The 26,072-nt window shown below is 44.6% G+C and overlaps 1 protein-coding gene across 1 annotated transcript in view; it reads left to right on the top strand.

Annotated features, from left to right (window-relative positions):
- Nucleotides 1-26,072, top strand: part of LOC112140000 (dedicator of cytokinesis protein 3) — a gene marked incomplete in the record, with an annotated part of 107,245 nt that overhangs the window by 14,031 nt on the left and 67,142 nt on the right. Inside the window, 2 exon segments of the mRNA XM_024262888.2 lie at nt 21,651-21,734; nt 23,297-23,337. Coding sequence (XP_024118656.1) covers nt 21,651-21,734; nt 23,297-23,337 — 125 coding nt within the window.

The following is a 26,072-nucleotide window of genomic DNA, read 5'->3' as shown; positions in this document are numbered from 1 at the left end:
AATGTTCAGATTAAATCTTAAATGAAAAAGATTAAATTCAACTTTCATTATGTTTTGGTATTAATTGTAGTATTGAAATTAACTGAGGGAACATTGAGTTATTTCAAATAATAATATTTATCCGTCGAACATGTGCAGGTGAGGCACTGCCATACGTGCTTTTACCGGCGACTTTTGATCCTTTAGGCTTGACGCACTGCCTTTCCCTGACGGTGTGTTCTTGATTGATTGATTGATTGATTGCGAAGAAGCGAACTCCTTCTTGCTGCAGGACAGCTGCAGCTCCTCACTGAGAGATCTGAATCCAGGCACGGAGACGTGCACCGATGCTTTTACTCAGCTCTTCAAAATAAATAAACTCGATCTCTCAGTATCTGCGCCCTTCATGATGAGGTCGAGAAACGTTTTTGACGGAAGCTCCTCCCACACGAGCTTCAGGTTAACCAACTTTTGGATAACCGTCAAGCAGCAAATTTAGCACTTGTTTGAACAGAGACGGTGTACAGTACGTGAATTTGATGATAATTCTGGGGTGGTCGTGATCCGCTGTACACGTTTGGGCTGAACCATGGCCAGTGATCCGGATGTCATGGGTGTGTATCTTTTCCTCTCACACAATTCGATGCACATCTCGATACATAAAGGATTCAACTAACTTTTTGGCGATAAAACGGATTCTTTTACCAAAAAAGCTCAAATCAAGATATTTCTTGTTCATTTGGCATTTAAAGCTATAAATAAAAATGAATGGCATTTGACAAAGAAATGTATTCAGGTATTGACACGGAAAAAGCTAGCTCGTGATTGGATGTCTCCTTTGCATCACATGAACATATAAAGACAAAGATGGTAGAAAAAAAAACTGCAGTTTGGCAGAAATCGATTATGAACTTCTTGATTGATTTGAACTCTTTTAACCAACATAATCTTGTTCATATCTGTGGTTTTCTGCAGTTGCTTGATCGATCTTTCAATATTTTTGATATGTCTAGTACGTAGCGATCCATAGCTTTCATTGGGCGTGTCTGAGCAGCTCAGGGTCAGAGCTGGCCTGCTGGCCACGCCCCCTGTCTTTGATCTGAACAGTAACTTCCTTCAAGTCTTCCTGAGAAGACTCCAAACTTCCCAGAAGTCGTTGGGAAGCTGCCGGACCTTCATGGTGTCTTGGCTCTTCTCTATTCCAGCAGCAGCTCACGACCTTCAGGAGCTGCAGGAGACTCCTCCCCCTCCTGCTGCTCCCCTCCACCACAGCCTCATCTGAGTCTGTGCCAGTTTGCATCCAGCACCAGCTCCCATCATGCATCTGGCACGGATCAGTCTGGTTCGAGGTGTTCACAGCCGTCCAGATCCTCATGACTGCTGCAATATTTATAAGGGTTGGCGTTTGCTAACGGCGCTGTGCAGATGGACGCCAGCTGGACACAAAGATCTTTCTGTGATGTTGTTCTAAACAAACGGATGAATCACATCAAACCTGCAGAAAAACGAAGAGATGGAGAGCAGAAAGTTTGACTAAACCTGCAGGAGGTGAACGGAGGAGCGGCTCGCTCCTGGTGGGACTGGGTTTGAACCCCGGAGGTGCAGGAGGAACACAGGCTGCTGTGCCCTGGGTCTGGGCTTACAGGCACACAAGCCTGCCGTAAACCTGCTTCCAGCTGCATTTCCCACTGCCTGAGGGCCAGATCTCAGGATGCTCCTGGTTTTCTGATCCAGACTCATCTGAACGGCCGCGTTCGTGCTGCTGCAGCGCTTCAGTCTGAGCATGTGGGAGTTTCTGCTGCTTTTGTTTCTTCCAAGAATTTAATTCTGCAGGTTTGTTTTCTGGGAGTTTGTTATCCCCCAGAACCTTTGCTTTAATGAGGATCTAATTGTTGGTTTGAGTTACCAGAGGAGAAACGGAGAGGATGCAGCTGAAGGGATAAAAGGATGTGGGAGGGAAAACGGAGACGCACGATGGAAGAGATCGGAATAAATGTCAGCTCTGAAAAATGGAAGCCAAAGTTTGCTGCTCAGAAAAGTCTCCTCCCTGCTGTCCTCCTGCTCCTCTATCTCCTCCTGTGTGGTTTTTACCTAGGACTCGGTTAATAAAATCGATGAATTGATTTGAATGGATTTAAGCTTAAAAGATCAGTTACTTATTCATAAAAATAAAGATCGATTTAGCACATAAAGCTAAGGTCTGCTAGCTTGATGCTAACGTTTAATGGAATTTCCCATAGGACGGGAAAACTCAAAATTGAATTGAATTAAAGAATAAAAAAAAATCGGAATCGAATCGATTCAGGCTCTTGTGAATCGAATCGTTTCTGCCCCACTTCTACCTGCTGCAGGTGAAGTCCTGTTTCTGTCCGTTAGCTTGTCTGTCTGGTTTCAGTTCTTCACACATCCTGACGGGTGTGGGTCCAGATCTGCTGCTGTTCGGAGCAGGTTTATCCCTCAGTGATGTCCTGTGGAGGAAATCTGTTCAGTGTCATCCATCTTCTTGTCCGCTTTTCCCCTTTCGGGGTCGCGGCGTTCAGTTTCTGGTAACTGAAAATGTAACTTTGTGATGATGATGATGAAGAACCAGTTGATGGAGATCCAGAACATCAGAGTCTCCTGGACAGACCGAAGATCCAACCACACACAGACAGAACCACCAACAGCTGTCACGGACGGTGAAAATATAACCTCTATTATTAAATGTACAGAAGTGGGAACGGGACATTTTAGTTTCAGTCAAGTGTTTTTGCGGAAAACCCCAGGCCTCCTAATGCCCGGGGCCCAGACTGAAGCAGCCTGGAGGGGGAGGAGGACAGGAGGAGGTGAAGATGTAGAATGAACAGAGGGGAACAGGAAGACATGGTGGACATCCGCTTTGGTGATGGAGTCTGCTTCCTGCAGGAGCGTCTCCACCGTCTTTGCTTCTGTTTGAAGGAGCAGAAAAGGACGGCAGACCTTTCTGGGTGGAGGTGTTGGCTCCGCCTCATGCTCAGTAAATGACTTCATGATTTAGTTGTGTTGCTTTGACTCCTCCCAGTGTTTGTGTGTTCAGAGACTAACGGCTGAATAGGTTCTACGATTGACTCGGCCCGTTTGACACGAAACCGGGTTAGAAAATCACGAGCAGCTTGTTTAGTGACTGTCAAGTCTGTGCACGATTTTACACACTTAAACCTTTGGTGCACGCCTGCTGACACACACAGAAGCGCACACACACACACACACACAAGCGCGCACACACACACACAGACTCGCACACTCACAGTGTGATCTCATGGGGGGTTGTTGTGCGAGTTGTTGTGTTTTCCAGTCAAGCAGAGTTTATCCAGGTCAGTAAGTTGATCTGATTAAGTCACTTTAACAGTTGCTGGAGGCTGCCCCCCCCCTCGTCGTTTTGGTCTCTTCTGCTTCCGTTCTTCTTCCTCGAAGCTTCGTTCCTCCTCCTCCTTCTCGGCAGGGAGGTGAAGGTCGGGTTTTCCTGATTCTTTGATTCTCCAATTTTCTTCTTTTCTCTCTGAATCTTCATGTCCAGCTTAGGTAGTTTTTAACTTTTCTGTTTCGTTTCACGACTGTTTTTCTGCTTTCCCCCCTCCCATTAGCATCTTTTATTCCTCCGTTTCAAGGAGACTGGAAACAGCAACATCTCAAAACTCCTCTCAGAAAACAGATTCTGTTTGAAGAAATGGTGATAAAAGAAAGTTTGGGAGTTTACTTGGTCGACAGCTGCAAATGGAGAAAGTCGGCTGAGTTTTAAGGAGAAGTCCTGGGGTTTTGAGGTTAGAGGAGAAGTGAGGCTGAGTGGTGATCATTCAGGATCCTGTCATGAGGAACGGCTCCTGACAGATGGAAACAGCTGGAACTCCACTGACATCATTGTAGTGAGGATGACGGTACAATGGTCTCCAGTCGTCCTGCCAGACAGTCGTCACTTTGACTTTTATCAACCAAACAGGCTAAAGCAAAGGCAGATCAGGACCTTCTTCTTCTCTTCTGAATTTGATCCTCCACAGAGGAACTCTCAAGGGTTCCTGTGAGGCTGACCGGCTAGAAATCTACATGTTGCCCCTGGAAAAATGCTGAAGGAGTTACCCTTCTCTGATCTTTGCTCCCCACAATCCCATGGGCCTGTGAGCAATGACAGGTTGGTCATTTCAGGGAGAGATGAATGCTCAGCATTTAACGGACTGAGAAGAACTGTGGAGTGAGGAGACATGGTTCAGTATGAGGATGGAGGACCTGGAGACCTGGACGGGTGAAGGTCTTCTAGAATGAAAACCTTTCCTTGGTCGTTCAGGATGGCAGGAGTTCCAGTGAAACCAAGTCTAAGACCCAATCCAGATTCTTCTCTTCTCCCTTCTCCTTCATTAAGCCTTCCAAACAGAGAGTTAGGAAAAATATAATCTAATATTTCAGACGTCACTTCCTCTCAATGATCTTCTTCTTCTTTTCCTTTGGGCTTTTCCCTTCAGGGGTCGCCACAGCGAATCAGTTTCCTCCATCTAAGCCTGTCTTCAGCATCCTCCACTCTAACACCAGCCACCTTCATGTCTTCATTCACTGCATCCATAAACCTCCTCTTTGGTCTTCCTCTAGACCTCTTTCCTGGCAGCTCTAGACTCAGCATCCTTCTACCAATATATTCACTGTCTCTCCTCTGAACATGTCCAAACCATCTCAGTCTGGCCTCTCTGACTTTATCTCCAAAACCTCTAACATGTGCTGTCCCTCTGATGTATTCATTCCTGATCCTATCCATCCTGGTCACTCCCAAAGAGAACCTCAGCATCTTCATCTCTGCTACCTCCAGCTCTGCTTCCTGTCTTTTCTTCAGTCCCACTGTTTCTAGTCCAAACAACATGGCTGGTCTCACCACAGTCTTGTACACCTTTCCTTTCATTTGTGCTGAAACTCTTCTGTCACACATCACACCTGACACTTTTCTCCACCCATTCCAACCTGCTTGCACTCTCCTCTTCACTTCTTTTCCACACTCTCCATTACTCTGTACTGTTGACCCTAAATACTTAAACTCCTCCACCTTCTTTATCTCTTCTCCCTGTAACCTCACTCTTCCACTCTGGTTCCTCTCATTCACACACATGTACTCTGTCTTACTGCGGCTAACCTTCATTCCTCTCCTTTCCAGGGCAAACCTCCACCTCTCTAACTCCACCTCCACCTGTTCCCTGCTCTCACTACAAATCACAATATCATCTGCAAACATCATAGTCCATGGTGATTCCTGTCTAACCTCATCCGTCAGTCTGTCCATCACCATTGCAAACAGGAAGGGGCTCAGAGCTGATCCCTGATGTAATCCCACCTCCACCTTGAACTCCTCTGTCACCCCTACAGCACACCTCACCACTGTCTTACAGCCCTCATACATGTCCTGCACTGCTCGGACATACTTCTCTGTCACTCCAGACTTCCTCATACAATACCATAGTTCCTCTCTGGGCACTCTGTCATAAGCTTTCTCCAGATCTACAAAGACACAGTGGAGCTCTCTCTGACCTTCTCTGTACTTCTCTATCAACATCCTCAAAGCAAATGTTGCATCTGTAGTGCTCTTTCTTGGCATGAAACCATACTGCTGCTCACAAATGTTCACTTCTGCTCTTAGTCTGGCTTCCACTACTCTTTCCCACACCTTCATTGTATGGCTCATCAGCTTTATTCCTCTGTAGTTACCACAACTCTGCACATCTCCCTTATTCTTAAAAATGGGCACCATCACACTTCTCCTCCATTCCTCAGGCATCTTCTCACCACCTAAGATCCTGTTGAACAACCCGGTCAAAAACTCCACTGCCATCTCTCCTAGACACTTCCATACCTCCACAGGTATATCATCAGGACCAAGAGCCTTTCCACTCTTCATCCTCTTCAAAGCCCCTCTCACTTCACCTTTACTAATCTTTCTTACTTCCTGCTCCACAACCGTCACCTCTTCTACTCTTTGTTCTCTCTCATTCTCTTCATTCATCAACTCTTCAAAGTATTCTTTCCATCTTTCCATTACACCACTGACACCTGTCACCACATTACCATTCCTATCCTTGATCACCCTAACCTGCTGCATGTCCTTCCCATCTCGATCTCTCTGCCTTGCTAGTCTGTACAGGTCAGTCTCTCCCTCCTTACTACCCAACCTAGCATACAAGTCATCATAAGCTCTTTGTTTGGCCTTTGACACCTCTACTTTCACCTTACGCTGCATCTCCCTGTACTCCTGTCTACTCTCCTCAGTCCTCTCAGTGTCCCACTTCTTCTTAGCTAGTCTCTTACTCCGTATACACTCCTGCACCTCCTCATTCCACCACCAAGTCTCCTTATCAACTCTCTTTCCTGATGACACACCAAGTACACTCCTACCTGTCTCCCTGATCACATTAGCTGTAGTTATCCAGTCATCTGGGAGTACCTCCTGACCACCCAGAGCCTGTTTCAACTGTTTCTTAAAAGTCATGCAACAATCTTCTTTTTTCAGCTTCCACCAGTTTGTCCTCTTCTCTGCCTTTGCCCTCTCTTTCTTCATCTTCTTCACCACCAGAGTCATTCTACACACCACCATCCTGTGCTGTCTGGAAACACTCTCACCAACCACTACTTTACAGTCACTGATCTCCTTCAGATTACACCGTCTACACAAGATGTAGTCTATCTGTGTGCTTCTACCTCCGCTCTTATAGGTCACTCTATGTTCCTGTCTCTTCTCAAAGAATGTATTCACTATCGCCATTTCCATCTTTTTTGCAAAATCAACCACCATCTGTCCTTCTACATTCCTCTCCTGGATACCAAACCTGCCCATCACCTCCTCATCACCTCGGTTTCCTGCACCAACATGACCATTGAAATCTGCACCAATGACAACTCTCTCATTTCCAGGGATGCTCATCATCACTTCATCAAGATCCAACCAGAACTTCTCCTTCTCTTCCAGCTCACATCCTACCTGTGGGGCATACCCACTAACAACATTGAACATGACACCCTCCATTTCTATCTTCAGACTCATCACTCTATCTGACACTCTTTTTACCTCCACAACACTCCTAACAAACTCCTCCTTTAGGATAACTCCTACTCCATTTCTCTTCCCATCTCCACCATGATAGAACAACTTGAACCCTGCTCCTAAACTTCTAGCCTTGCTACCTTTCCACCTGGTCTCCTGGACACACAGTATGTCTACCTTTCTCCTCTGCATCATGTCCACTAACTCTCTACCCTTTCCTGTCATAGTTCCAACATTCAAAGTCCCAACTCTCAGTCCAACACTAGTGACTTTCCTCTTCTCTCTCTCCCTACGAACCCGCCTTCCTCCTCTCCTTCTTCCACCAACAGTAGTCCAATTTCCACCGGCACCCTGTCGGTGAACAGCACCGATGGCGGTCGTTGTTAACCCGGGCCTCGACCGATCCGGTATGGATTTTGTAGGTCTGATTCGCATATTTGATTTGGCAAGATTTTACGTCGGATGCCCTTCCTGACACAACCCTCTGTATTTATCCGGGCTTGGGACCGGCACAATGAGACCCTGGCTTGGGCCCCCTCGTGGCTACATTACTTCCTCTCAATGATGTCATCAATAATCGCCGCTCCGCTAGCGTTAGCGCGGAGCTTCCAGCACTTAAATATCCATAAAAACATTGATTTTATATCTTTAAAAAGATCATGCTACAACAAAAAGTCCTTACTAACATTTACATGTAAACTTCTTTGGTTCACATGAAGAAAAGTACTTTATCAGTGTGACGCGGTTAACCCTCGCGACGGTGGACTTTGTATCCCTCTGTTTGAAGGGTCTGATGTAAAAAAAATAAATTTCTGGACACATTAACACTTAAATTCCCTCTTCAAATGGAGGGAAACGGAGAAGGGAAGAATTCGGATCGGGCCTAAGTGTCATAGTTGGATGAAGCTCCATCAGCACAGACAGGAAAACGAGAATGAGACCGTTTCTAGTCATGATGAAGCTGATGAAACAGGTTAGCGGACGACCTCTTTCTCTTAAAGTCCTGCTCCAACTGTGTTTTTATCTATTTCCACAACGTTCCCAGTGGTCTTGTAGTCATGATGACGTTTTTAGACTCAAAAAAAAAAAAAAAAAAAAAAACTTGTCATGTTGTGCTTAAGTGTATTATACTGTTCATTCCTCACTATAAAGAACCTCAAATCTGTGTTTTGATCCGTTAAGGCATTTCTGAGCATTCCTCTAAAAACCTTTTCCTCCGCGACCCGAAAGGGACAAAGTGGTCAAGAAAATGGATGGATGTTCTGTTTGTAGAAGTCTTCTTTTTCTTTCTTCAGTGTTAAAAGTTTCTCTATCTCAATGAAGATCACTACCAGCGACGTTTCTAAACAAATTCTTTAGTTTATGGGTTTAAAAACAAAATCCTCCATTTCAAATGATGCTAAACAACATTAAAGAGTAACTGGATGGCTGAACTTGACTTTCTGCCACTAATTCTGTTATTCTTTAGTCGCAGTGTCACATACACTCTCTGGGCTCACCAGCGCCCTCTGCCTTGTGGCATATGTACTGCGGTGAAGCAGGCGAACTCTCTGCCTCAGCCTCACCTAGTGTGATTATAAAGCGCATTTTTTGCAGAAAAACGACTAAATGAGTCACAAACTAGCATCAATGTAATCAGATATATGGTGAGAGACAAGTAAATTAGGTCATTTAAAATAAAGCGTCTTTTATGATGATAGAAAGACCGAAACAATGCAGCGCATGTGTCAGCTGCAGCTACAGTCTGTGTGTGCGGCGCTGGGGAGGCGGGGCTTCAGCTGCAGCACCCACCGCTGTTTGGTGTATTTGAACAGGAAAAGTGTAAATTCACTGCATTTTTTACCGAAGAGACATTGAAATCACACACAGAGAAAGGTAATCATAGAAAAGACAAGTCTAAAAAGGTAACATTAGATTTTTATTTTTAATTTTAAAAAGTATATTAATTTTATGTAATTTATGCATTTTTAAGCTATATTTTGCAGGTGAGCCTGTGCCTCAGCTGCCTCCCCTAGCTCCACGTCACTGCCTACGCTGATATCTCACCATCCCTTTATCTACAGCAGGGGTCCCAAAGTACGGCCCGCGGGCCAGATCTGGCCCTCCTCCACATTTGGTCCAAACTGTTTTGGCTAAATTAGACATTTTTCCATTTTTTAGGCTAATTTGGCATTTAGCAAGTATTTCAGCTGCATGCTAGCTGTTTTGGCTAATTTAGGCTTTTTTATTTATTTTTGGCTAATTTGGAGTTTTGCTAATATTTTAGCTATATGCTAGCTGTTATGCCTAATTTTGATTTTTTTTTAGTTTTTTGGCTAGTGTGGCACTTCACTAGTATTTTAGCTAGCTATCAGCTTCAGCAATGTATTGCAGGTCATGCTATAAATCTAGTTTTAAAAATGTTTTAGTGCTATTTTTTCTGTGAAGATTACAGAAATGAATTATTTAAAATTTGACTATGTGTGGCTTTGTGGAAAACCATAAATCTTTACATTTAGGCTGTGATTGTTACACTTTTTCTGTTAGCCTACAATCTGACCCCGGCCCCCCCCATCAGAAGAAAGCAGTTATGTGGCCCCCACAAGAAAAACTTTGGGGACCCCTGGTCTGCAGCAGGGATAGGCGGCTCAAGGCCTCGAGGGCCTCACTGTCTGCATGATTTCCAGATATCCAAGCCCTACTCATGAATGATTACCTGGTTTAGGTGTGTCCAGCCGATTAGAACGTGCCAGAGCTGGTATGTTGGAAAACATGCAGGAATGCGGCCTTTAAGTTGCCTACCCCTTGTTTACACTTTCTGCCACTAGCTTACAGCCCTTCACACCCCCAAACCAACATTAGCAGGCAACAAAAAGGGCAGCAGTACCAGGGGTATCCAGATGTACAGTTCTGATGGGAGTGGGTCTTTACAGCATGTGAGTTAACAGACGGAGAGGCAGAAGAATTTGCTCTTTTCCAGTAATCCTGGATAAAACCGGTTGAGCAGGTACCGGCAGACTGTTGTGACTCTGGAGGGTCAGCGTAGAGATGACTGAACCCAATCTCTCATGCAGACGAAGGCAGAGTTTACTGGCTACTTCCTGTCCCTCCTCTAAATGGCAGCAGGAAGAGATAGTTTTAGGAAGAAACCTTCTGGAGGAACCAGGAGCTTCATGGTGGAGGACCAGTTTTCCTCTGCAGGAACAACATCCATCTAAAATCTAAAACTTCCTCAGTAAAATGTTCAGAGTGAATCTTTTCCCACATCGATGGATGTACAGAAACGCGAAGCAGCAGAGATTTTCCCTCAGAAATGTCTGCAGACTCAGTCAGCTGGCGCTGGAGGGATTTTCTTTTCCTCTTTCTTTTATTTCATTCCTGTCCATCAGAATTTAGTCTGGTTAATCCAGATTAATTCCAGCTAATGCTTCTTTTGTCAGGAGACACGTCACTGACGGGTCTTTTTCGCCCCCCCAGCCTCAAACTAATCAATTACTGCAGGAAGCTGTGGCTGTGTGCCCGAGCGCGTGGTAATGACCGCCGTGTTTAAGTCAACAACACAGCCTGATACTTCATGTTGCTTAAAGCTGCTAAAGCTTTATGATTGAACAATAAGAAATGTTTTTCAGCGGCGGCAGCAGAAGATGAAACTCTTCCGATGTTTTTGTCTGAGCGCCGGGCTCCCCATTTCAGGACGAACTTCTCTGCCGGTAATTAGCAAAAGCCAGATTTATGGAACCCCCTCCCGCCGCTCTGTCCTGCAGGGAGGGGGTCCAACAGCTGTTCTACTGGTGCTCATGGTAAATACTCCTGGGGGGTCCTGGCATAATAAGGAGCAGACGAATATGATCTGAACGTCTGACTGGAACCTCATGCTTAGGATGTTCCTACGGAGGAGCAGCAAAGAGAACTGACATCATCTTCCACGCTGCCGCCGCCGCTTTTACTGTCAGTGAGAGGAACGACTGTACAACATCATGGAACGTCCTCCCCCTGGCGGGAGTGGGCGGCCCCTGCCTCGCTCTCTCCTGGACCTCCATTGGGGAGAACAGACCGATGGTTGTCTGACGCGTGGGGCGGGTCTCCCTTGGGGTCGCTCTGGGCCCCCTGGTGGAGCGGGTTGGGGGGTTTTCACTGTCCGTACTCGTATGCCGCCCCACTTTATGGCGTTGGGGAGGTCCTGCTGGCCCCGGCCTGCGTGGCTGATTGCCCGTCGGGCAAACATCCTCTTTTTGCTACCCCCTGTGGGTGTTGGGGGCCCTGACTACCACTTCTGCTTCAGCAGAGGTCTCAGTGTGGGGGTGACCGGTCACTCTCCCTCCTTTCACATTCCATCAACCATCTCAGCAGAACATAAACTCTGACCTGAAGAGAATGCTCCACATGTGTGGGTTTGAACTCATGAATGTGTGTGAACTGTAGTTGTATTGTTTACATTTTCATATGTTTGTGTGTGAAGATTCTTGAGGCCAGCAGGTTTGTTTGTAACATTTGAGTGTGCGTGGACAGGCCCCGCCCCTTTAGATGAACATTCACACCTGACAGTAATGATGATAATCCCCCAGCATCTTATTGCTTTTTGCCCCAATCTTCAGGTGCTTTTGGTAAACACAATATCTGACGTCAGTGTGGCTGCATTACACTGTTTACTTTTGTTTGAGTAGATTTATAGTGAAAACCAGTGAGGGGGGCAGTTATGTAACATGTGTATTCATGTTTACTCAGAAAAACAGAGACTCAGTTTCCCGTCATCAGTTAGAGGAAAACACATCGGAAATACTGAGATTTATTCAGACTCCACATTCTAACAATACGGTGTGGGGGTGGGGGGTTGGGTGTTAAAGTGGGTTAGGGGCCAGAAGGTTGCGTTGCTCTAAGCTCCACAGCAGCAGCGCCGTGTCCGTCTGTCACACGTTCACGTCATCCCAGGAAGGACCGCCCCCTCACAAGGACCAGTCCTCGCCATCGCCACTACCACTGCGGATCCACTCATTTCTGCCGCCGTCGATTCATCAGCGCCATGAAATGAGCCAACATTTAGAACAAGTTCTGAAGGTAAACTGTTTGATTCGCAACTTCTGCTGACCCATCAGAACTCTGTGGTTCTGTGCGCAGAACCAGAACCAGAACCTGTTCATTCCACAGTAAAACTCTTCTGGATTGTGTCCTAATGTTCGTATCCTGGTTCTGAGCAGCAGATTCTTGCAGAACCGAGACAAAGCCTGGTCCAGAGGTCTGCCAGGATTTGATGGGTTGATACTGAAAAGTTCTTCATAATCTCTCTGACAGACACAGCGGAGAGAACAGAACCGTCCCAACTAATGAAATGAGGTCTCCTAACCAGAGACGAGAAAAGCTGTCCAACGTCGGTTTACCAAAACCACTCTGGGAAATAAAAGAGGATTTCATCTCTGACGCGGCGGAGGAGGAAAAATACACTCAGAGAAAGAACAAGGAGATGAGGAGCATGTCGGAATGATGGTGGAACTACAGCGTGAGGACGAGGAAACGTCTGAAACCTCAACACAGCTGGAGCTAAAATCACAGTCAAGCTGCTCCTGATCATTTTCTGTTTGCATTGAAAAACATACAAATCTCTGCGTCCTTAAACCACTTAAAGATCCACGTGGTTCTGTTTCTCACCGACCAGAACCACAAAGACTCACTTCATCAATTAGAGAAATAAGCTTTGTTTTTTGTGACTATAAAGATGTTTTTCTATGAAGTAGCTTTTAAATATATACAATAGCTGAATTATAATAGTATTATTTTATTGTTACTGTGTATAATATGTTTATTTCTTTTATTTTTGGCAACAGGATATGCAAGTTCCTTTCAAAATAAAGCCAAGTAAAAAGTAAAAATCCAGATATGTAAGTTAATAAATCCACTTTAAGAAGAACTTCCTGATCAGAAACAGACGGTTGTTCAGCCAATCAGAGGACACCTGACAGCAGAGAAAACCTTCACCACCATTGACCTTAAAAACACAAACCCTGAACTTCATTCCATTCAAACTAATCAACTTAGTTCTGATTCAGTCCATCTGCATTGTCCCCTTAAAGCCAAACATGGAGGAGCCGCATGATGCTCCGGAGCTTCAGGTTACAGACCCCGGCATAGAAACATGCAGAGACCATCCCAAACACGTCTGTCGTATTTAAAGTCCCCATGACGACTTTTGTCATTTAAAAACGTTCCCAGTAGTGTTTTAATTATAATATGAAGTTTTAACTACGTTGATCTTAAGCCTCTGTTTCCAAAATCTCCTCTGAGGGGCGTGGACAGTCAGCAGAGGGAGGAAGAGGAGTTCATCAGTGTCGTTGTGTGTCGCATAAACGCGCAGCATTTTATTACAACATGTACCCACATTGGGGGGGCAGTATTAAGACACTGGAGAGAGGGGAAATGCTGTTGAACTTTGACACCTGACTCTTTGAGCTCCACCCTGGGGGAAGGGGGGGCAGCTCCCCATCCTCCTGCGCTCCTCCCGGAGGAGGAAGAGGAACAGCCTTCCTCTTAGGCCCAAAGCGCTGTACAGTCCTATAAACACACTGATGGTGAACACGGGCGAGAACACCTCAAGAACGTCCTCAGAGGAACTCTGCTGAAACGGCAGGTTTGACCCTTTGAAAGCCCTCCCTCCTGTGTGATGCTGAATCAGCACCTTGAATAAAACATGCGTGGGGGAGCGGGTGACCTCTGAAGGATGAGAGCCTCATGACCTCCTCCTCTGCATGGGGGTCTCCTCCTCTTCCTCAGAGCTTCACTGACACAGAATGGAGGAGTCTGAACAGCGATCACAACGTTTCTGCAGCTTCAGAGCTCCTCTCCGGGTTTCTGAAGCTGCAGATCTTCCGAAACCTGCAGCGGTGTCCACATTTGCTCTGTGGTTCTGTGCCGTCACGCTTGCTGGTGGGTTTTGGGTCCGTCGTCTCTGCGGTGTTGTAGAAACATGCGGGGAAAGCAGCTGATTACGGATCTGAGAATCATCCATAGACTGATGTGGGGGGGCTCTATTACTGAGGCAGATGTTCATGTGGTTCTGTTCAAGTTTCCTTTGCTCACGTCATCGTGGGGCAGAAATAAATACTTCTGATCCTTGATGACATGACCCCCCCATTTTTTAATGCAGCCTTTTACCGAAGCTAACAGCCGCTCGGCTTCGTTCTGCCTGCAGTGTCGCTCTGAATCATTCATCACTCTGGAAATCTGCCGGAGCAGAGCAGCTGACGGCTTTGTCTTCTCCATTTGGGTCAGAGTGGAGCCCCCCTGCATGAGCAGGACTCCTTCTGCAGCTTTCTGAGGCCGAGCAGGAAGGATGAGCTGCAGGATAAGTCCGACTGCGTGTTGCATAAGTGCATTAGCAGGGAAAGCACAAAGCCGCGCTTTAGCCCCGCCTCCAACCGAGCAGCTTTTGACTCAGGTCTCACTTGAAGCAGGAAGATCATGTGACCTGAAAATCAGTTTTAAAAGTATTGAAGTCATAAAAATCTAAATTAGAATCTGAAGTTATTCTGGTAATTCTGATATTTTCAGTTTAAAAAAACGAAACTTTGATGTGAATGAAGGACCGCCCCTCTGCTCAAATCATCCTGACGTTAACGAAGTGATCACTGATTGGAGGACATTTTAGGAATGAACGATGACGGAAAAATATGTCTCTGTCCAACCGTCCACTCTACAAACCCAGGATGCTGGAGCCTATCCCAGCCGCCGTTGGGTGAAGGGGGGGTTTCCCTGGACGGGTCTGCGGTCCATCACAGGGACACAAACAGACTCAGTTTACCATGTCTGTGACCCTCAGAACTAATGACTTCTATCGTTTGTGTGGTGGGGGTCACAGATGCGTCCCAGCCATTGACTGTATAAGTAGAAACTGAACTGAGCAACCCCTCCCTTTTTTAAGTTTCGTGATTTTTTTAAAGATATTTTTTCTTTATCACAAGTTATTCAAGTTATAAACTGACCAATCAGATGCCTCAGTAAAATCATGTGGCCCCCGCTGGCCCCGCCTCGAACGTTTGATTGACAGATTATCCCGAGCTACGTCCATCGTGATAAACGTTAGTTACACAGAATATTCCTTGTTACAGACGTTAAGTTTTCAGAGTTTTTAGTAGATTCTGCAAAGTTTTAATTTCACAGATAAAAATGGGTAAGAAGGGTTTTGCATCAGTATATTTACATTCATGAATGTAATATTTGGCCAGAATAAGAATTAAATTCAGTAAATAGATGCTGCTGTCTTCCTCGTATGAAAAAACCCAGACAGTCGTGAGAACGTGTTTGCAGCAGGTTTAAAACACCAACCAGAATACGGACGTCTGGGTCCAAAATAAATGTGTGAAGGTTTCGACATGACAGCTGGTGTTAACATCCTCTCTGAATCTTAGAAAAATCAAATATTTAACAAGTTAATATTTGAATAATATCTTCAAAGACATTTCTCTGACTTTCTTGGTCCATAGGTAAGATAATAACCATGCTCTATTCCATGGTGTGTTATGGACCGTACCATTCCAGTATGTAAGGGAAGAGACTGCTGTTTGTTGGAAAAGCGCTCAGTTCGATCTGTTATATGACTGGTAAGAGAAAAGCAGATTGTACCAGCATGGGTCTGTGGGGAGGTCCAGGTACGTCACTAAACAGTAGCAGATACAGGCCAGAAAACATGAATGTTCTTTATCTTCTCCTCTCAGTGTCTGCATGAATCATCCCTTCAGAGAAAACTTCACGACTGATCATAGTAGTTTGTTGACAAAAACCCTCAACTCTGTTCAGCTGTTACGCATTCATACCAAACAATACTCACTTTTTCACTGACAATGAAGCCCAGAGTGTCTCACTCCACCAGGCTCCTGACTGCAATACCCATGATGCTCCAGCAGACCACTAGACAGTGCAGCGCCGTCGTTTACCAGAGTCGCACTGAAACACAGACTTCTGAACGGCGAATCCAGATAAAACTGGATCCACATTAGTTTGAACAACCGGAAAGAGCTCCGGATTATAAGAACCAGAATTGGGTTTGGCTTCCTTCCAGTCAGCCCATTCACAGAACATCTCCCGAGTCCTCAATGCTGCAACCAAACGCTTCTGCAACCAAACGCTTCTGCAACCAAACACTGCTGCAACCAAACACTTCTGTAACCAAACACTGCTGCGACCAAACACTGCTGCAACCAGACGCTTCTGCAACCAAACACTTCTGTAACCAAACACTGCTGCAACCAAACACTGCTGCAACCAAACGCTTCTGCAACCAAACGCTTCTGCAACCAAACGCTGCTGCAACCGAACGCTTCTGCAACCAAATACTTCTGCAACCAAACGCTGCTGCAACCAAACACTGCTGCAACCAAACGCTTCTGCAACCAAACGCTGCTGCAACCAAACACTGCTGCAACCAAACACTGCTGCAACCAAACACTGCTGCAACCAAACACTGCTGCAACCAAACACTGCTGCAACCAAACACTGCTGCAACCAAACACTGCTGCAACCAAACACTGCTGCAACCAAACACTGCTGCAACCAAACACTGCTGCAACCAAACACTGCTGCAACCAAACACTGCTGCAACCAAACACTGCTGCAACCAAACACTGCTGCAACCAAACACTGCTGCAACCAAACACTGCTGCAACCAAACACTGCTGCAACCAAACACTGCTGCAACCAAACACTGCTGCAACCAAACACTGCTGCAACCAAACACTGCTGCAACCAAACACTGCTGCAACCAAACACTGCTGCAACCAAACACTGCTGCAACCAAACACTGCTGCAACCAAACACTGCTGCAACCAAACACTGCTGCAACCAAACACTGCTGCAACCAAACACTGCTGCAACCAAACACTGCTGCAACCAAACACTGCTGCAACCAAACACTGCTGCAACCAAACACTGCTGCAACCAAACACTGCTGCAACCAAACACTGCTGCAACCAAACACTGCTGCAACCAAACACTTCTGCAACCAAACACTTCTGCAACCAAACGCTGCTGCAACCAAACACTGCTGCAACCAAACACTGCTGCAACCAAAAACTGCTGCAACCAAACACTTCTGCAACCAAACCCTGCTGCAACCAAACACTTCTGCAACCAAACGCTGCTGCAACCAAACACTTCCGCAACCAAACGCTGCTGCAACCAAACACTGCTGCAAACAAACGCTGCTGCAACCAAACGCTGCTGCAACCAAACGCTGCTGCAACCAAAAAATGTGGCAACCAAACACTGCTGCAATTAAAAAAATGCTGCAACCAAACAATGTTGAGACCAAACAATGCTGCAACGCAATGGTACGCCGAACCAAATGCTGCTGAAGCCAAACAATTCTGCAAATTAGAGTTCTGCAACCCAACATGCTGCAATTAAAAAATGCTAGAAATTGAATGCTGCTACAACCCAACGCTACTGTCCCCAATTGCTGCTGCAATCCAACTCTGATGCAATTAAAAAATGCTGCAACCAAACGCTGCTAGAGTCCAAACCTGAGTCGCTTTTGTAGAAAAAAATTTGGTTTGTTTCACATGATTAATTCCTGGTTTGCAGTTTTAAGCCTTTAGTTTTTCTTCAATTGGCTCATATTTTTTCATCCTTTGGTGTTCCTGCCTCCACCCCCCCATTAGTGACCTTTCAGCCCCCCACTCCTGTGACAGCTCAGAGTTCCTGTTCTTTATCTCTCGGGCTTCAATTAGCTCTGTTACTTCAGCGAATATGTGCATCTTTTCCGTCCACCCCCACCGCTCCTCTTCCTCCTCTTCCTCCTCTCCATCATTCCCTCATGACTCTGCAGTGTCTGTTTTCATGCCCCACAGCATTTATTTCTGCATCTTGAGCACAGGGAGCAGACGCATCACGCTGTGACCTTGGATGAAGAGAAATTTCTGCTCTTCAGGTCGTTTTTCAGTCAAATGATGAGGATTCATTTTTATTCTCTCAGCTTTTCTTCATGATGCTGTCATGTACTGGGACTTTTAGAACGAGTGTGTTCAGGGTTCTTCCTTCTTTCCAGTCACTCCCTGACGGTTCTTGATGAGGTTCTTCTGACGGTCTGGATTGTTTTGTTTGTTTTCACGTTCTAGCTGCACTTCTCCATCTGTCCTCCTTCATCTCTCGGCTCGCTCTGCAGTCCTGAACTGAGTCGTGGATGATGTTTGAGTGGCTCATCAGCACGTTGGTCTCCATGAATTCTTCTCTTATTCATCGTGATCTTATGTGCTGAATCCTCAGTGCTTTCCTCTTTTCTTCCTCATCCCTCAAACCGGAACATGTATGGAGCTAAATTGGGGCCAATATTATTTGAAACCCAAATAAAACAAATTGTCAAAAAAAATGTAAAATGTCCAAAACTTTTTGCTATTCTAAAATAAACTTAATTATTTTCAGGTTCAAATTTTCTCCTTTTTAAGTTCCAAATCTCAAAATTTCAGTTACAATTTTTTTTTTTTTAATCTGAAAATTTCCGTTTCAAAACTTTTGTCCCACCTTGTGGTGCGTTGGAGGGGGGGTGGGGGGTGGCGGCTAACATGAAGGAAAAAAAAAAAAAAAAAAAAATCTTGTAAAATAAACTTCAGGCTTGGCTCTGCTGTGAGGAAACAGTATTGAGGATTCTATCATACCAGGGACCAGCTCAGTCAAAGGAACATCTCCACGACACCCACCCAGACCGGGACAGCAATGGGGTCCACTCCACAGCTGTGAGGCTGCAGTGCAGGACTCCAGCCGCCCCAGCGAGGGCCAGAACCACGGCAACGACCCCAGACCAAGTAGACAAGCCCTGATATGATAGAACCTACAGGAAACACTGGGGATAAAAATGTACTATCATAGTCTGAAGTTGTCCCAAGACGGCTGTAAAAAGCTGAGATTTATAGCGTACAAACTCCACGTCCAAAACTCTGTTCAAAGCACCGTGTTATTGTGTTAAATACAGGAGTAGAAAACATCCTTATGCTAGAATAAAAGTACTTAATAAAAACTTCAGATTATGATAGTACAGACACTACCGCCATTTTCTGACCATAATTATCACAGCCCTCAGACAAAAATTTTGAAATTGAAAATTTGAGTTTTGAAACCTAAAACATTTTTTTGTCCAACATTTTTTTCCAGTTTGTATTATTTGTGTTTCAAATAATATTGGCCCTAATTTAGCTCCACAAACATGTGCCTCCATGTCTGGCTCGTGCTTCACATGTTTGCTTTCAGTCTTTCTTCAAATCCAGATAAAGGATTTTATCCTGCAATTTAAATTAAAGAATAAAAACCCCTTTTTGCTTTCAAATTCTGAATTCTTCTCTGCTAGTATTTTTTTTTTCTTTTTCTTAAACTTTCACCGTTTAAATCCGATCTTCAATGTGTGTGATGGCTTCATCTTGATGCTTGAAAACAGAAACTCCAACTAGAAGATGAAACTGCCAAAAAAGTTTTTGTTTTTATCAAAATAAATATCTCAGTAGTTATTTCTGCCACGCTGCAGTTGTTAAATAAGGTTTAGCCCCGCCCACAGGCCAATTAAACATCTTTTTTTAATAAACTAATTTTCTGCTTTTGTCTCTGCAGTCAGAAAACTCCCAAATATATGAAACTAGATACAATCAAGCTTAATTCAGAAACAAAATGTCATTTTGGTGGAGTTTTGAAGTGTGATGTCACTTCCTGTTTCTGGGCGTGTATGAGGATGTGGACGATGTCCCAGCTTGAATGTTTGTGGTGGGCGGAGCCTGACGGTGAGAAAAGTTAGACCCAAATGTGAGCCATGTATGTGTGTGCACGTGCATGTGAGAGGTGGGCGTGTCGGACTACAGTTAAAGATCTGAGGCTGACGGTCAGCCACCGCCTTGTCATCTGTGACGCCGCTTCTTCATGGAGCTGAACAAGGTCTGTTGTTTAAGAGAATGCACAGATTTAATAAACTTTAGTGCAAAAATAATAAAGATTCTCACATTTCTTTTGTGTTCAATGGATTGATTGACATCAGAGAATGAAGGAAACACCAGACTTTAGTTCTTCATCCATGTTGTGTACTCCTTCTGGTAATCACAACTTCGAATAAAAGAACGGGAGGCCAAGTTGAACTGCACACGAGTGTTTTAATTCGCCATCTTTTCACACACTTTACATGTGACTCTTTCTGTTCTCTTTTTCCTAGCGAGGGCCTTCTACAGCAACACATTAGGGACAAAAATCACGCAACCAATATATAACAATCCAGAAAACAACATGGATGTGGAAAACTTTGATGTTTTCAGATTATAGCTGAATTATCTATAGATCAGATCCAATTCTGTCTTTGACTACACACAGACCCCCCCCACACACACACATACTCACCCCCACACACGCAGACACACAGTTGTGTCTTTTCAAGCTCAGCAGATCCTTCATTTTTTTGGAGCCAGTGTGTGAATATCATCCTGATTTCTTCAGTTTTGAATCTAAAGTTTTTTTTGTTCTAAACACAAACTGCAGTTTTGTGACTTTCTGTAAAAAAACAATAAAAAGGAGAAAAAGCGACTCCTCAATAACACAAAGCAGGACTTCTTCTTTCCTGGGGGGCTGTCACAGCCTGACTGGGTGCTTCCCTTCTGCAGACTCACAGATCTGATCAACATCTGCTTTGATTTATGAAAAGACGTCCCCGGGGTTGTTGAGCATCGGTACCGTAAAAACTCTGTCGCTTCAACAAGTCTCAGAGAAACACCAGAAGAGGGAGAGAGGACAGACACCGACTCCCATGATGCTCCTCACACATCTGGGAGAAGATCTCTGAGCTTTAAGCTTCTGACAGAGACCAGGCATCCAGGTCCCTGTGGTTCTGGTTCTGGTCGTGTGCTGGAGCCCTTTACCAACTTTGCTATGATGTTGGACCCTGTCGGTTCATTCTGGGATCCTGCCTCTGGCTGTCTGAAGTGGGGGGTCCGAGTCCTCGATCTCCATATGGAGCCAACCTTCTCTGTGAGGGTCCAGAGAATTACAGAGAGTTTCCGCCCTCTTGAATCCAGAGTTTGGGTTTTTGGCTGCTGTGACGGCAGCAGAGGAAGTCCAGAGTGTGGTCTGGTGGACACCAGACCTTCCTGGAAAATCCTCCAGAGCCCGTTTGGACAGAAACTGAATGAAGACCTGAGTTCAAACAGTTTGGTCTGGAACATCACTGGACTTTTTCATCAGTGAGCGGAACCAAACGTTTGTGTTTTTTCTGTTTTCTTCACTTCCTGTTGACATGAACCCCACAGACTGTATGCAGATTCTGTCAGAGACGTCTCTGAGGTTCTGCAGATGTGAGGAGTATCACTGTTCTGAAGGACTGGTGAGAAAGGCAGGTCCGACACTGGAGGAATGAGGCGAAAACTATCTCTGGAACAAACTCTGACATCCCTTGTTTCAGCAAGAGCATCAACAAAAGCGTGCACAGCACGAGTGCACTGATTGATTACCTGGTTCAGGTGTGTCCAGTCAAGGAGAACATGCCAGAGCAGGTGTGTTGGAAACATGCCTGGAGTTGCCTGTCCCTGATCTAGGTGATGGTCAAACATAAATGTAAAAGTCTGTTTGAAATGATCTGGTCTTCCTGCTGCTGTGCAGATCCTAGACGCCCCGACCTGATCCTGATCCTGATCCTGATCCTGTCGTGTCTGTGTCTCCTCAGTTATCTGCAGCTTCAGAGGTTCGCTGACGCGGGGGCTGGCTCTGGAGGTCGGAGAGACGGTTCAGATTCTGGAAAAATGTGAAGGTAAGAGTTGATGACAGCACAGACCTTCAGAGAGCAGCTGATTGGACGCCTGGTGCTGCAAATTGTAGTTCAGGGCTTTGTAAGAACAGTATCAGAACTTCTCTGAAATACTAATAAGTACGGCTGAGTATCCATTATAATTTCCAGAAACGATTCGATTGAGATTTTTTTTTCGATTCTTCAATTCAATTCAATTTAGAGTTTACACATTTATACACACTTTTGTAGAAATACATTAATAATCTACTATATAATTTGAATATATTTATATTAATCTGATCCAGTTCACATACTGTAAATGTATCAGTGAAATAATGAGATTGTTCATATCATCCAGTGTTCCATGGATTCTCTAAAGGAGAAGTTCTAACTAAAATGTTCAGATCATTAACATTGTAAACATTGTTCTGCTTCTCCTGGAGGATGTTTCAGTTTGACCACTAGGTGGTGATCACGCTATAGTATTACACTTTATTACAGAGGAAGAAGAAAGTATGAAGAAAAAACAATGTTTTAGAACAAATGGTTACACTAATACAAAATTCCTGTAAAGAGTTTGTAAATTCATGTCTGTGAGTTTAAAAAAATGTTCATTTAGTCAGTTATGTATGTTTAGGTCGATTGAGCGTTAGCATCAGCCGTCCTATGGGAAATTCCATTGAATGTTATCATCAAGCTAGCAGACTTTAGCTTTATATGCTAAATCAATTTCTATGAATCAGTTATTGATCTGTCAAGCTTAAATTGATTCAAAACAATTAATCAATTTTATCAACCCAACCTTAACAATAAGGGAAATGTTCTCCAGCAGCAGCAGGAAGTCTGATCCGTGTTCCTACCTAAAAGTGTCGAGACAGATCCCCAGGGTCATGACCTCTGACATCTTAACTTCTTCATTCCTAGCCAGATAGCCCCCCCCTGTAAATTTGATCCCGCTTCTCCAGGTTGTCCTTGAAGACATGAAAGACAACTGATGGCGCCGTGCTGCAGAGAGCAGATCAATAAAACTATCATAAATGCAGTCATGTGTTTCTAAACTGAGAAACAATAACAACAACATCTAAAAGCATGAAAATGAGAAACAACAAGAACAAGAACACAAGCATGACTGAGGTGGGGGGGCACCAACCACCATGCTCAGTCTGAGCTGCAGCAGATCATCTGGACGTCTGGTATCAGAGCCAAAATGTTCATTCTTACCATCAGAATGAGCGAGTAACAGCTGTTTATGTCTCTATAGACGTCTGTGGGATTTTGGCTATTTAGAGCCAATTCCTGTTTGGAACGCCAGGGGGCGGGGCCTCCAGCAGCCTCATTGCGGCTGCATTTAAGCTTTTATGGACTTTCCAGGTGTTTCTGTTCTAGGCTTTGAGTTAAAAAGCATTTGAACTGAGTGTGCTAATGTGGTACAGAGTGATGAGAACGTCAGGAGTCATGATCAGGATTATTATCTCTAAAATCACAAACATCCAACAGCTGTAAACTGTTGTCACTTTTGCTGTCCCACTGTTCAGCTCCTCAGTGAATTTGTGCTGAGTCATGACGGCGCTCCTCTCTTTCAGGTTGGTTCAGAGGATTCTCGGTGAGGAGGCCCAACGTCAAGGTAAGCCTGACCTTCTGAGGCGGCGAGCCTGTGTTTTTCTTTTAGACTCCGCCCCTTTCTCATTCTTGCGTTGACACAGACTCATGACCGTCAGGGTTTCCTGCAGACAGTCCTGATTGATCAGGACTAGTTTCTCAGCATCGTCTCTGCTGGATGACTGTAAGAAAAGGGCGGCAGTTTGTGGTCATGTGACCTGACTATCAGGTGACTTGACTGAACAGCAGCCTGTCCAAAGGTTTTAGTTTTCAGAGTCCGGGAAGCCTTTCTGGTCTGTTTGATCTCTGGTTGGTTTATATGCTCACTTTTAAAACAGGACGAGACGTAAATGAACCTAACAAGGCGTTTTGATGGAACAGTTTCTCTCCAACAAACGAAGATGCTTCAGGAAAGGTATTTTTATTAAAAGACAAAACCACATCAGGAGGACCTTAAAGGGTAACCAAATAGGGCAGTTGGAGGCTGACACCATTCTCAGCCCAGATTTAAAAAATACCTCAAATGGGCTGGGCTGGTGGAGCTGGACTGAGCAGCGGAGGTGTGGCTTAGATCTATGATTGGCAGTTAGGTTATCTTTATGTATCGTATGCTGGGTCCAGTATGGAGCGAGGTATGTGTGTTACAGGGTGTTTTGTTATTTGTACAGCACTTTGAGGTGTTTTTAATAGGAAATGGGCTTTGTTACTTCACTTTGTCAAGTTTATAAGCCAGTCATACCATTGAACCTCATCAATATCAATCCTCCTCCTTTCTGGGCTTGGGTAATAAACATTTACAAGCTCAGTTCTTTAGATTCTTGCGAAAAGTCAAAATCTGTTCATTTGACAGCAGTGGGTTACCTGGAACACTAGAAGTAAACTATTTTTTAGAGATTGTAAAAATGTAAATATACCACAACATCAATCATTTTTAAGCTTTAATTCGAACCATGTTTTGTGAAAAACAGTTAAAAAATGAGGGAGCTAGCCCAATTTTTGTGGGTGATGCATGGATGTCTTGTATTGAAACAGCTGTTTTCTGTTGATATGACTCAATACATAGCAGTGGTGCCTGTGCGCGCATGTCTCTGTCTATAGCTGTGAATAGCCAATCCAGTAATATACATCAATGCTCAAGACGCTGCTTTTGTAATGCCCGACAGCGGGGCTGCCGGCGCAGCTGAGGGTTTGCAGGTAAGAAGGGGACCAGAGTCTGAGAGCGGTAAAATGCAGCTAGCATCATAGCTAATAAAGGCTAACATTTTAAACAATCCCGAGTGAAATGTTCAATCCATCCCCATGACAGAGTTTACTGGATATAACACCAACTGCACTCAACCTCTGTTCCCTAACTTCCAAGTTCACCGGAAAGTCTTGTAAGCCAGTAGATTTTTGACAACTGAAGGTAATATACCAACCACAACCGACCGAATCAAAGATGGGCGGGGCTTTACAGTGGAGCTGCAGAGCATGACGACGTGACACTTGTGGGACTTACATCAGTTCTGTTCAATTTTATTTATATAGCCCAAAATCACAAAGGAAATTTGCCTCATTGGGGTTCATGCAGGTAATTTTACAGATGTAGAAAATTAGTCATAAAATTAAAAAAAAATAGCTATAGACTAAACAGACTAAATAAAACTGGTTATCCCTGCCCTTAGACCCTCCCTCCCGAATAGGAAAAACTCCTTTCACTCTCACTCAGAGATGCAGGATGGTGTCGGGGGCGTGGTCCACGGCCAAGAGTGGGAGCGTGGGCGATCCACCGGGGATCTGAAATCTCTCCTGCTCCCCAGAGGAGAGTGGGAAAGAAGAACAACATGTGAATGGAACTGCACCAACAAAAGCATGGAGAACTAAATACAATAAATAAAGAATAGAAGAGAGGAGAAGTAGATGAGAATAGAGAACAGAACCCCAGAGCTGATCTGAATAATAACCATGATGGAAAATCTAAATTTATATTTAAACACATCAATATTAATTTATTAATCTAGCCTCATAAGGACCACATGAGAGGGAATATTCTCTGATTACTAGCTAGCCTGGATGAACACCTGTCCAAAGACGAATGTTTTACCAGTTGACCAACTGCAATACCTCATTTCAACCTGTAGGGTGCAGCACGCAGATGGTTTTTGACTTTATTTTCAAGAATTAATTATCAAAAATTTGGCAACAACCAACAGACAGCACTTTTAAAGCTCTGTTTATAGCGGCCAACAGCCAGAAAAAGTTGATTTAGTGTTTGGTTACCCTTTAATCATTTAATCAATTAGTTTTAGTGAATCACAGCAGGAGGATTCCTGAAAGCTGAATCACGATTTCCTCCCCCAAACTTCTCCCTTTTTGCACTCCCTTTACCCCAGCGTTAGTTTTCTCTGCACATCAGAGTCTGTTGGGCTGGAGGTCATGCGGTGCTTCTTTACTGCAGACATGGATGTAAAGAAGCTCTGGAACATACTAAGGCTAAAAAAGGGGGGAGCACCCTTTGTCTTTGTCCAAAAAGACAAGTCAATTTGAGTGGATTTCAATTTCTACTTTGCTTCTAAGATTTGTTGTGAACTTTCCCGCCATTCTTTCCTCTACAGTTTAACATTTTAGGAAGCTAGACATTAAACAGATCCAGAGATCCGGGGACCTCCCTGTACATCTATGGTTCCTGCTCCAGCAAAGACCTGCTGTGAATCCTCACATCTTCTCCTGGCTCCACTCAGCTCTGCAGCTCTGACGTTCTGAAATCTGCTGCAGAGTTTG

This window comes from Oryzias melastigma, linkage group LG2 (genome assembly GCF_002922805.2).
Source record: "Oryzias melastigma strain HK-1 linkage group LG2, ASM292280v2, whole genome shotgun sequence".
Classification (NCBI taxonomy): Eukaryota; Metazoa; Chordata; class Actinopteri; order Beloniformes; family Adrianichthyidae; genus Oryzias; species Oryzias melastigma.
Note: the sequence above shows the minus strand (reverse complement) of the source record. Positions and strands in the feature narration are given on the sequence as shown.